Genomic DNA, 13,206 nt, shown 5'->3' with positions numbered 1-13,206 from the left:
ATAAGCTGAACAGTATTATTAAAAAAATCCCTAAATGGCTGATTTCCCCAGTGACAGCACACGCTGAATGACACAAAAATGAAACGCCTACATTGAAAAAAGCAAAAAAAAAAACAAAAAAAAAACAAATCTGTAGCTTTTTTTTTTTTAAAGGGCTGGAAACTGATTTTAATTAGAGTGAAGTACTGATTGATATTGCTTCAAAAATCTATGAAACTGTCCACAAAGCTCCAATGAACTAAACACTGAAGTGCTTTTTGGGCAAATGTCTTCCTGAATGATTAGTCTGTTATTGAATGGATGAAATGAATTAAGGCTGTCATTATATCAGAGTTTTATTTGTACTATTATTGCTGTGTAAAAAAAAAAAAAATCAAATCAAATTAAAAAAAAACAAACAAAAATTGATAATTGAAAAGAAAAAAACCTTGCATCAATGCTGGTAGCAAAATTCTTCTATAACTTTATCTAGTGCGTGCTGTTTTTTTGGTAAGCTATTAAACTATTAGCTATTAAAAGTGAAGCTATTAAACTCAAATTACAAGTACATGGAAGTGGTGAGAACCCAAAACTGCACAACAGCAAACAAAGACATGAATTACAATTTTTCTTTTAACAAATATTATAGGCGCATTGCTAATACAATATTAAGATCTCGCTTTTAAATATCCCAATTATCATTCATTCATTGATGCTGTCGTGACCACAAATATTGATATATCTACAGATTTTCCTGATATACTTCTAACAGATTTTAACCATTAAAATTCTTATTATTATAGTCTATTATAGTTTTTATTAGCAATGTCAATATGAATGACATTTTTCTATAAGCATAAAAAAGTAAAATTACAAGTGCATAGAAGTGGTCAGAGACGACCAATTTTTAGGACTTTTATTACCAATATCAATATTGATATCAAAATCTAACACCCCAATATATATATATATATATATATTTTTCTCCTTTTCCAAGGAACAAAACACAATGAGATTTCCCTAATCTTGGTTTTGAGTAGTTATTTCATTTACACATTTGTGCTACTCCTGAGTATTATCAACTTGTTAAAATCTGTCAGGCTCACAATTATTGATGATATCATGTGATATTGACTGTGCACTTTCTTAATATCACACTTAACATTTTGTGTTTTGCTGTACCCCCCAATATTGATACATTGGCTGGTTGTCTTTATATACTGACTATTCACATTTATCACAATAATGATAATACTGCAAAATCTAAAGAAATTTTGAAATGATTGCATCACTTTGCTCACCGAGTTGTCTCTAATAGTTATTGTCAGTGCATGGTTATTGAATGAATGGCACATCAGTGCTTCTTTAACCAGTGAGGTGTGAGCTCTACATCCATGCTGGAGAGTTTCATGATATTTGAGGTTTTACTGAGTACTCGAGGTTTCTTCATAGACACAATAAAGCTTGACATCATTTTTTGTTTTTCTTCCTCTTGGTTTGAGTGATCAGTTTAATCAAACTCACATGACTACATGATGCAGCATATGGCTGTTAATGTAAGTGTGTACAGAGCAAAACATCAATTGCTACCAAGTTACTGGTTGGTGGAAGAACTAAAAACATCAGTGCTCCACAAAGAGTGACACTGACAAACTGTTCTCAGATAAACTCTTAAATCAGCTAATCATTTCTGAGACCTGTTTGTAACGTCAGAGTGTAGATCAAGCCGTGGAAGTGATGTCAAACAGAAAATAAATGTTGAGCTCAAACTTGCAGAGAGGATCAAAATGAGAGTTTGCCTGTAATGGTCCTAGTGAGGCACTTTATTCAGCACTGGTAACGCAACTATTCTTTTACACATAGCATTGAGCTCACGTATCAGCAATATTTATATAAATATTTTCACTTGTTGAATAAATGCTGGATTGCTGTATAAAGTTATCTCAAATAAAATGACAGTCCAGTTTTTTTTTTTTCTTTAGTGCAGCAAAAAGTATAAAAAGATTCACAGGCTCACTGGTCTTCACAGCAGCTACAAGTCAAATTAGAGTGGTGCTCTCTGCACATCACAGAGCCATGTGCGTGAGGCATTTACAGTGGGTGCATTAACATGAACTGTAGAATCAACCAGGCAAGAAAGTTCCGCACCTGTTTGTTCATTAAATCTACTCTGGAATTAAATCGTTACCATCAGTTGTAATTGTCGTGTATTGTTGGCTGAAGAGAACAAAGAACAACAGTCAAAGATGAACTACTCTCCCACACATTCATTGATGGGCATGCCACATAAGTTGTTGCTCTCGGTGCAGCCACCATACTGTTCAGGTCTTAGCCAGGTCTTATAATGCATGAAGATCTACGGAGAGAGAAGTTCTTCAAATATTAAAAACAGACCTCAGACCTCACTGAACGTTTATATGAGACGAGGCTTAGTGCATCCTAACCTATTTCTATAATATAATGTTTAACATGAATATTTTGATAGTCTACTGTGAACCCTGTTGGAAATATAAATTCAGCTGTCTCGTTTGGGAATCGTCACACAAAACAAGTGCATCTGAATAATGCTACGTAGCTCTAACTATTGTAATTCAGGTATACATTTAAGGGTAGCTGTTGCAGTATGGTACATTAGTGACGCAACTGATAATTTATGACTACTTAACACATCACCAATTGGGAACGAGGCCCTGATTAGGGGATGTTTTTAAGCATAAAGTTCATCTCACAACAAGTAGTCCCTGCTGGCCCAGGGATCAGTAAACTCACAATGGCCTTTGTGGTAGTCACACAAAAAGACAAAACACCTTTAAGTGGCCATATGGCACTTAATTGTGTATTTTCCGACTGCTTGTGAGCAGTTGTTGGCAGTCACTGAAATCGACTGAGGGATGAGTAACCACCAGTCTCCACCAAAAAGTGTGTGTTCCATGACTGGTTGGCAAGTGATTGCCCGAGGTTGCTAGTGTGAAGTTGGTATAATGCTGCTACATTAAAAGACTGTTTGCTAGCAGGTTGGCATGGTCACCAGCAGCTTGTGCCTGGATAACAAATTGCCTACAAACACAAAGTACATGTCAAGCAGAAGTGAACCTGAAGGGTCAACACAAACTAAAAACATTTGCCTTCAAAGTAAAAATTGTGCCTTGCTCTTGTAACCAACACATTTCAAACGGCACAACTTTTACTCTGATTTGTGTTGCATTTTTTTCTTCCCAAAGTTTCACTACAGGTCAGAGAGTAATGATAATGTTAGCATACTCCAACCACAGCGATCAAAAGGTGGTTTTTGGTGCAACTTCTTTGTGATGATTTCACCCAGCAACAGCAGCAACCACTTGCCAACAGGCCCTCTGTAGAGATGTGCTTGATCTATGACGAATCATTTTAAGCTAACTTTTTAAAATGTTAATGGAAGCTAACATTGTCATTCAGAATTTAAAAGTCTGATTAATCATCCGGGACATACCAGTGGCAGAATATGTGCACATATCTATGCCACTCTGCTAGCTACCTACAAAACAGCATTTCTATAGTGGGCAAGCTAACAAACAGGCCCAAGTCCCATCTGATTTGTGAAAGTTGCAGGTAAGTCACAGATATAATGAAAAGTCATAAGGAAAATATTGATGTACAAATAAGCATTTTAAGGGTCACGTATTTAGAAAATAAAATAAACACAGGATTATTAGTAAAGTTAGTGAATTGCCAACAAAAAATTTAAATGACAATGAAAGAAGCGCCCAACTTCGCTACCATGACTTCTACCCACTCTGCGCTGGCTCAGGTCCGCAGAGATACCCCAAACTCCAAAATTGTGTAACATAATGTCAGCAAACTCAGCATCTGATTTAGTGACTCATTCTGTTGTTTTTCTTACTTCCTGCTGGTAGAAACAGTGCCTCAGTTAGTGCAGATAAAAAGTCCCACCGTGCTTCAAGTTTAGATGAACATATTTTTAAAATGATTTTGCTTCACTATAGCAAGCAGAGCTTTATCTCATCAATCTTCCAGAAATCTTAAATATTTTAAACCACAGCTCATGTATTCATTTGTTCTCATAGCTCTATGCTTCAAACCCACTAAAGTTCAGTTTGTTCGATTTGTGTCATTGAGTCTTTGCATGTTTGTTCATTAAAACACATTCTGCGGACTGGCTGATCTTTCCTCAGTAAAAGCGTTTGCGTTTGTTTTCCTTCCAGCGCCCGTAAACTATTAGCCCTACCACTCCCAGCACGACCAGGCCCACGACTGTGAAGAGAAGGGTGAAGAACAGCTGGACTCCACTCATCCCTTCCTCCTCCACTTCCACTGCAAAGCAAAAGCAAAAAATATTAGAAAAAAAAAAATGGCTGAAGTTTCAGCCCTCTGTTCTCCCAGCTGTAAACATGAACAAATAATATCAATTAGATATACTACATGTATGAGATGTGCCCACATACTGGATTCATGTCTGCCAGTATCAGCCTCATCCATTTACTTGAGCCTTTTATCATCATGCGGGAAGCAGTATAGTATAGTATAGTGGCAGACTATACTATACTCATCTGCTCTGTTACATCAACTTTGTGCTCAGCATGCAAAAAATGCTGAGTACAAAACTGTTCAGTTAAATGCAAGTGTACAATCATGCTTCTTTTTTTTTTTTAAGCTTAGAGCTTCACAGATTACACAGAGGGAGACGTGGCAACAATCTAAAAAGACAAGACTTTGTGGGGAAAGAATAAACTTGATTTTGATTTCTTCGCCTTCTGTTTCTCTGCTTAAGCAGTTCAGGAGAATACTGCAGTGGCCACCTCTGCAGTTATGGTGAGCATGAAAACCAGTGGGAGTGCAATGATGCTATTGGTGGTGTAGGGCCTGGTAATACTGGGCCCTCAAGACTTCACACTAGCTGCAACCCCGCCCTGAGTAATGGTGCCGATACGGTGCAGCGCTGAGAAGGATGACTTCAGGTTGATGATGATCGTGCTGCATTTACCTTGAAACTGCTCCATGTTGTCAACTCTGGGGATGGTGACTACTTCCCCTTCTTCCGCTTCCTGTGGAGTCCTCTCGACTGTAAGCTCATACAGCTTCATGGAGATGATGTCATGGTTATCTAGAAGAACACACCCGTAATTAACATCTTAAGCAACAGCTGACTTCATTTTAAAACCTGAGCTGTTAGGAAGTTGATGTTTAACCCTTTAAGACCTACCATAAAACTAAGTCCGCCAGAGCTTATATTATATTTTTTACATGCTGTGGAGCCATTTTTGGGAGCATTTCAAGTTGCTATACATCAATACAACCATTATAGCCCATATTTTAATAATATGTATGCATTAAGTGCATAGTAATTACATAAATTACAAAAAAGTGCAACAAACTACAAAAAAAATTGAAAATCGTTTTTGCTTTTTTAACATATATTTCTAGTTAGAGAAATTTAAGAGGCTTATCCCTCAAAACTGTAAATACAAAAAAGTTGCACAAAATAGTTTCCCATCACAGGAAATTTATTTTGAGTGTCTTCATAGTTTTATTTTTGAAATACACCAATTTTTATATACTGCACGAAAAACGAAAATAAACATTATACTGCAAATTTGCAAAAAAGCAGCATATGCATCAAAATTAACTATTTCCAGCAGTGCAATATGAGTCCTAAGCATCCCAGAAACGACACAGAAAGTCATAAAGTCAAAGATAACTTTTAAAAACACCAGTATAGGCTCATGAGGCCCTCATGGTAAAAAAAAAAAAAAACTACATTTCCGCGAAAATGACGTCACTTCCGGTTTCGGGCAGGTAATGGTGGACATGCAAAAGTTCGCACTGACGTCTATTCCAACGTAGGAAGTGTTATGAACAGCTGATCGGATCGGCAAAGCATGTTTCTGGAATATTATGTTTTTGTTGCTGCAAGCGCTTTTTATGCAGTTTTTGCAAAGCTATATGTGGAAGGAAACTGTGACCTAGGACAAGCTGATGGCATAAGATGTAAGTACAACTCCTCCGGTTTCATATGCAAAAAAAATTATTGCGCTAGCTTACGTGGTTGCAGTGCTACCCAGATTTAAAAATAGTTACGCAAAACAGAGCGTGCCCGCTCTGACCGGCTTTAAAGGGTTAATTCATCTAGTTTGGATGCCATGTTTATAATCCAATCTTTTTATAGATCTTTTTATAGCTTCACTTTGTAATATATCCTGTGGTCAAAGCATTATTCTGAGATTTCATACCTGACAGGTCTCCCGTGGCAGAGGAGGCACCTAAGAAGTAGCCTGTAGGTAGCCGCACTCCTGTAATGTCAGCACATTCTCTCCATTCCTGCTTACCATCAACATCCACCATGAGCTAAGGGCAGAGGAACAAATGGTTTGAATAAACCAATCAACATTCTACTTTTCATGCCTCATTGTACTACTCAGTTTTAATTTCATTACACAAGAATGTCACCTTTAAGGACAAGTGACACCCTGAAACAGGTCCTGCAGATAATGAGCCATACCGTCAGTTGATTTTTGGAGTATCTAACGAGGAAAAAGTTGTCGTAGACCGAGTTGCGTGCCATAGCTGTGCATCCTCCAAGCTCTGTGGACCGACCGTCACGATCGTGGTCATACGACAGGGTGCCATTCCCCAGCATCACAGATATGTAAGGGAATGTCCTCTGTGAAGAAGACAGAGGAGTCACAACTTCATCAGCAGGAACCACAAACACCATTCCACAGGTAGTTCATTTCACAGAGACATGAAACAGCACTACTGAACAGTTTGATGTTATATTGCATAAAGCTTTTCTTAGTAAAGGGGGGGGGGGACAAAAACACTGGACACTGGTTAGCCAGAGAAAATTAACTCTAAAATCTGAGCTGTTCACTGTTGTAAGTTGAAATAGTCCAATCCAATTTTATTTATAAAGCACTTTAAAATACCCAGCACAGGAACAAAGTGCTATACAGAAAACAAGTTAAAACAATAGAATAACAGAAAACAGCAAAAATAAATAAATAAAACACATAATACATAAATTAAAACAGCCCTATATTAAAACAAAAACAAGATAAAACAGCATCGAATCACCTAAAAACAACTGAAATAAAAATAAAAACCAACATCTCACGTGGTATCAAAGGCCAGGGTAAAGAGGTGGGTTTTCAAGAGTGACTTAAAAACAGATAAAGAACTGGCCTGTCTAATCTCTAAAGGAAGCTCGTTCCACAGTTTTGGAGATGCTACAGCAAAAGCACGATCTCCTCTAAGTTTATGCCCAGTCCTGGGTACAATCAGGAGCAGCTGATCAGCTGACCTGAGAGAGCGGGTGGGTGTATAAGGCTGTAGCAGCTCAGAGAGATAAGATGGGGCTAGGCCATGGAGAGCTTTAAAAGCAAATAAAAGAATTTTAAAATGAATCCTAAAAGAAATGGGCAGCCAGTGAAGTGAAGCTAAAATAGGGGAAATGTGCTCAAACTTTCGAGTGCCAGTTAAAAGACGAGCTGCGGCATTTTGCACCCCCTGTAGATGACTAATATATGATGCACTGACCCCAATATAAAGTGCATTACAGTAATCCAGTCGAGTCAGCCTGAAAACTGCAGTTCTACTGCTGCTTCACCTTAAAACATTAGCACTACCAGGGTATGAGCATCCTGATGATTAATGTTAATAATTCAAACTTCACCAGGACTGCTACTTGTCTTTTTTCTGGCCAGGTTCGTTGTCAGTCAGTATAAGTTTACATTATTAGCAACAGTACATGTTTGCATGTCAGATTGGCTGAAATTCAGTCATCAAAAAGAAACATTGTGTGTATGTTGTGTGGGTTTCCACATGACAACAAAGTCTTGATTTAAACTCAGGCTTTTAAAAAAAAAACAACAAAAGCTACAGACTGTCACTTACATCATGGGTCTTATCATCATTGGGGTAAGTGTCCACAAATATTCCAAGTCCAGAGAAATGGTTCATGTTGCCAAATACAGGGCCTGCAAACAGAGGTATACCACAGAAATAATAAAGCTGAAACATAGCAATTAATATAATTTGATTTGGGACTAAATTTCAGTCTTAAGTTTTCTCCAACAGAGTTTCTTTGTGTTTTCAGCACTTTGGAGGAAAAAATGTAATCAGACAAACTAGTACATGCAGGAAGTTAATTAAAATAAATAAATAAATAAAAATTTTTCACGTGAAACGATTGTATTATCCTAATCCCACCCAAATGCTCTAAAGCTCACTATCATATCATTGGGGGTGTGGCAACTAGTCCACACACACCGTGATAAAGAGTCACTCGATGATGACAGCTGTCTTTACATGTAGACAGAAACATTTGTACCACAAACTGTGGAAGAATAACTCCATTTGGAAGTTTCCTTTAAAAACTAAGACCAGCGCAGCATAGGTTGTCTTTATTTAAATACAGTAGCAACAAAAATGTAACAAACTTAAAAGCATAAAAAAATAGATAATGACTGAATAATTCTCTTTAGCCAGGCGCACAACACACTGCTTAAAAAATTTAATTAAAGGAACACTTAGAAAACACATCAGTTCTCAATGAGGAAAAAAGTTGGATAGCTACACTGACATGGACTGGGTAATGTGATAGAAATGAAAAGCATCAACTTACAGAGGGCTTGATTAAAAAACACCTTGAAAATCAAAGTTTAAAAAAAAAAAAGATGCAGCAGGATAGCGCATTCTGTTGAGATTTCATTGAAGCAACTCAAAATGGTACTTTTCTGGCCCCAACATGCTTGTACACATGTGTGACAACATCAGGGGATGCTCCTAATGAGACAAGAGATTGTGTTCGGGGGATAGGATCTCATCCTAGATCTGGACCAGGGCATAACTGAGGAGGAACCAAGGATCCACTGCACCAGTCTGACAATAGGTCCAAGGATGTTTTGGCACAAAACACAAGTTTTTGGTCTCCACCTGTAAAGCCATTCCTGTTTTGTCTCAGTGATGAGAGAATGAGAGGCACGGTACACCCTGGAAACGTTGCCAATCTGATGCAGGGCTAACACAGAGAGACAGACAACGATTCACACTCACATTCACACCTATGGACAATTTAGAATCACCAGTTAACCTAACCCCACTAACTGCATGTCGACTGTGGGACAAAGTTGGAGTACCTAGAAAGAACCCATGCAAACTCGCACAAAAAGGACTCGGTTAGATGATGGGATTGAACCCAGGACCTTCTGGCTGTCAGGCAACAGTGCTAACCACTGCATTTGCCTGCTGTTAATTTCATTAACACCAAAACCTTTAACCTAACAAATAACCCCTCTGCTAACCAACCGGATCACTATCTCATTAGTTTAATTGGCTTAATGTTCTAAATCTAAAATTGTTTCTTTATTTTTTTTGAGCAGTGTAATACTACAGGTAACTTACCTAATTGGATTAAAAACAAACAATAAAACAAAACAAACAAAAGAAAAGTAACTAAAATGTGTTTTTGAAACAATGAATGAACATGTAAAGTTTTGTAAGCAGTGTTTCCTGCAGCTGAAAATTGAGACTGTTTATTCTGTTTGCTTTCCCTGGTATCACAAGTCACTGTGCACAGGATGTGCTAATAAAATGATATCTTATCATGTGACTGAGAAAAAAAATGACAAGCTCATTAGGATAAACTGTTCACTTTGAGGGCTATTCAATTATAAAATTGCAAATACGATGCTGAAACACATTTAGCATTAACCTACCATTTTTCATGCGATCTCTGGTTAACCATATGGCCAGTCCATCACCATTCAGGTTCTTCTTCCCTTGGCCATGGACTTTAAATTGTACTCTCAGCTCCCAATCTTGCAGAAGCAAAGGCTGAAAAGCAATAGCAATAAAGAAAAGCAGGTTATTCTTACACTCAGCAATGTGTAGCATGCACTTGTCATCAGATATGAGTGACATATCATCCTTTTGAAACAGACTGATTTGTATCATTTATATTTTATTTATAAAATGCTGCATAACATTCATTGTTAAACCAAAGCCATATAAAGTAGGGTTTTTAGTTTAAAGCAGGAAGTGAGGGAAATTGTGGTTTGCTGGGTAAGAATGCATTGCATATTGCAAGCCTGATAATGCAGGCTGTCCCATTTGACTTACAATTCGGCTCCACACAGCTCCCTGCCTGCTCTGCAGGTCTGGGGTTAGCCTCACATGGTCAGGCGTCACCATGGCAGTGCCCATCAGATCCCACTGTGAGGAGCTAGAGAAACCCAAGCCTGCAAAACAACAGTAGTAACACTTCTGCATTCACAGCAAGCCACACCAAAGTTTACCATTGTTTTTCTTAGAAATCTTCTTTTACCATTTACGTTGCGTTTCGTCTTTTGTTGTAACATTCAGTTTATGTATACATTTTATTGACTACAAATATTTCCTTTTCAGTGGCTCCTGTACTGTACTGTTTATTTTTATTACTATAAATCATAGGTGTCAAACTCTGGCCCGCGGGCCAAATTTGTCCCGCAGCCTAATTACATTTGGCCCGTGAAACCATACCAAATTACTATTAGAGCTGGCCTACTGGTATTATACAGCTAATATATATATTGTTTAGTATTAAGCTTTGCTTGTTCCATATTCAGTTTTTCAGCAAAACGTGTTTGAGTCCATAAGAAAAGATTCATTCTTATATCTGGAGGAATAAATATATTTCAATAAATATTAACGTTAGCCCGCGACTTTGTTCCAGTTTTGAATTTTGGCCCACTGTGTATTTGAGTTTGACACCCCTGCTATAAATCAAGGGTCTTTATTAGAGTATGACTTGAAAAGTTCAAAATAGATATTAGAATACAATAGCCCTTTATTTTCATTGTACTTATATAACGATATTGTGGGTTCTTCACCTGACTGTTGTGCAAGAAATATAAATAACAAGACAGATAAAAAACACACTGTATTATATCACACGATAAAATGCCTGTGCAAAGTGGCAGGAGTGTACTGCAAAAGACTTTAATGAAGTGCAATAGTGGCCCAACAGTACAACAACCCTACTAAGGAAGCTTACTCACAGTTTCATTAAATACACTTATTACGTGTGGTCAACTTCAGTACACACAAAACTGCTTCAGTACGTTTAAAAAAAAAAAAAACTCCCTTATTATTGTTATGACTTTTTAGATTTAGTTTTAATTAACGAAAACTGTTTTTTTTTTTAAATCGTTCTTTGTTCTGATGTATTCTTTATAAGCCCGACCCCATTTTCTAGTTATCAGTTTTTGTTTCTAATTACTTTGAATTAACTAATATACGCTAATATGAAAAGTGGCCATGAAGGTTACTCAAACTGCTCTTTGTTGAGACAATGAAAAACTAATCTTTCATAATGGAGAGCGTTACGGGCTTAATTTCCTGAATTTTATTGTTGTTTTTTGCTAGAGTTCCTCACCGTAATCAGACAGGTTTGCTCTGCTGATTAAAGCTAACTGTAGGTAGGCTAGTCTTCATTAGCATTATGGACTAGCCAATAGTTAGTGGTGTGTTAACAACAGTTATTATCCCGCTTGCTGTAACGCTACCCACGATCTGTAACGACAGAGAGGCACAAAGTTCTTCTTAGTTAATTATTATCCTCCGCCACACAATTCTATCCAAGAAAAAAATGAATTTAAGCCAAAGCCTACCTTTCGGTGACAAACTGTCTACTGTCAACGTTTATGTTAGTTGCCAATGTTAGCTGACATTGGCGGTAACGTAATTCTAGTTTAACATTAAACTCACCGCGGTACGGCTTCACAAGAGAATATTCCCGCTTCAGAAACTCCTCCATAAACTCCCCGTCGTCTGCCAGCGACTGGCTCGTCAAGTAACAAATAGTAATAAGTAGCCATGTTAACTCACGGAGGTTCCTAAAGTGAAACACTGAATTTAAAAAACAGAAACTTCTCAGTGGAGCCAGATTTGATTTGGCAACGGAGGAAACCATCTTTACAGCCCGACTACACACATGTCACGTGGTTTCAAGAAAAATGTTCTTCTTCCCTTCTGGGGTTTAGTGGAGACACTCATCCGTGGGGTTGGCATTACTGCCATCTTCTGGATATAGTAGTAGCGTCTGAAAATCATCAAATTCTCCCCAATAGACTAGCTCTCGCGATTTTATAGCAGCATCTATCCGAAAAGAATGGGTTGTGAGATCTTTTTCTTCTTTGATCATCCTCGTCTGTCTCATCCTATCCCTTACAGACTCTCCTGTCACACCAACCATCTGCATGCCCTCCTCTGTGGTCTTCCTTCATTTATGGCAAGACAGATAAGGTGAGAAACATTATTTTAGTCTCTTAATCACACAGAGGCAGTCCACCAAATCATCAAGCGCTTAAAATAGTATTATTCAATACACAAACTAAAAAAAATCACGCTGCCACTCCATAGACCTGTACACAGAGCAAACTGTAATAGCATTGTTTTATTTATTTATTTTTAAATATTTTTTTATATATTTATTTTGAATGCATCCTCATAACTCAACTAGAAACTAGAAAATAACAAAAACATAATCATATAAAAATTATTATAGGAGTAAGTGGGGGATCCACAGTCAACAACAGTACAGCATACTGCTTAGTTATGTGAAATCATCACCAATCAATGTGAGGAAAACACATTATTACAGTAAATGAAATACATAAAGTGATCCATGTCAGTTTACAGCAATATCCAAACTGAATACAGTGTGCTGCTGCACATAGACAGGTAAGATCATTTTCACTTGCTGTCACCTGAATCTGGAGCTGTACAGTAAACAAACACTGAAGCCCAATTCAATAATAATAACACACATCGTCTCCTTGGCTGGCAACTCCCGATATCCCAGCAGACTACTGGACCAGATGGCTAAAACTAGCTAATAATCTCTGATGATTTAAGCTTCATTAGCCAATGCTATTTAGAGAACAAATAAAAATAAGCAGACACTTTATAAGAATAAATATTACATTTGAAGATAATTCTAGAAAATAATACAAAAATGCGCTGTTATTGATACTATTAATAGTTATTTTTAAGGATGCTCTGATAAAATTTGGGGTCACTTGAGCACCCTCAAAAAGGGTCAAAACTCACCTATGTAGCTCCATGTTCAACATCTTTTCTTCAATATATTTCTGCACATGCACAAACCATCTCACACTTGTTTCTCTAACTTTGTCTCCAAACCACTTAACCTCAGATGTCCTTCTGATGAGCTGATTTCTAATCTTCTCC

General features: G+C 37.4%; 1 protein-coding gene across 1 annotated transcript; it reads right to left on the bottom strand.

The window, feature by feature from the left end:
- On the bottom strand, nt 1-11,968 carry LOC146657089 (VIP36-like protein). The gene is made up of 8 exons (XM_085424908.1): nt 11,722-11,968; nt 10,096-10,214; nt 9,693-9,810; nt 7,870-7,952; nt 6,476-6,637; nt 6,207-6,321; nt 4,961-5,080; nt 1-4,290 (listed from the first exon to the last, which is right to left on the bottom strand). The coding sequence occupies exons 1-8, from the start codon at nt 11,924-11,926 to the stop codon at nt 4,148-4,150; spliced, it is 1,065 nt and encodes a 354-aa protein (XP_085281034.1). The 5' UTR covers nt 11,927-11,968; the 3' UTR covers nt 1-4,147.
- Between the last annotated feature and the right edge of the window lie 1,238 nt (nt 11,969-13,206).

This window comes from Rhamphochromis longiceps, linkage group LG12 (genome assembly GCF_057381845.1).
Source record: "Rhamphochromis longiceps isolate RC_006_pf linkage group LG12, R_longiceps_female_GT1.1, whole genome shotgun sequence".
NCBI classification, from domain to species: Eukaryota; Metazoa; Chordata; class Actinopteri; order Cichliformes; family Cichlidae; genus Rhamphochromis; species Rhamphochromis longiceps.
Note: the sequence above shows the minus strand (reverse complement) of the source record. Positions and strands in the feature narration are given on the sequence as shown.

Excerpts from the sequence above, each read along its gene's own strand:
- LOC146657089 (XM_085424908.1), bottom strand. The coding sequence starts at position 11,926 with ATGGTTTCCTCCGTTGCCAAATCAAATCTGGCTCCACTGAGAAGTTTC. Across the intron at positions 10,215-11,721 it reads TCTTGTGAAGCCGTACCGCG|GCTTGGGTTTCTCTAGCTCC; the intron begins GTGAGTTTAATG and ends GTTGTTTTGCAG. Across the intron at positions 4,291-4,960 it reads CAACATGGAGCAGTTTCAAG|TGGAAGTGGAGGAGGAAGGG; the intron begins GTAAATGCAGCA and ends TTTGCTTTGCAG.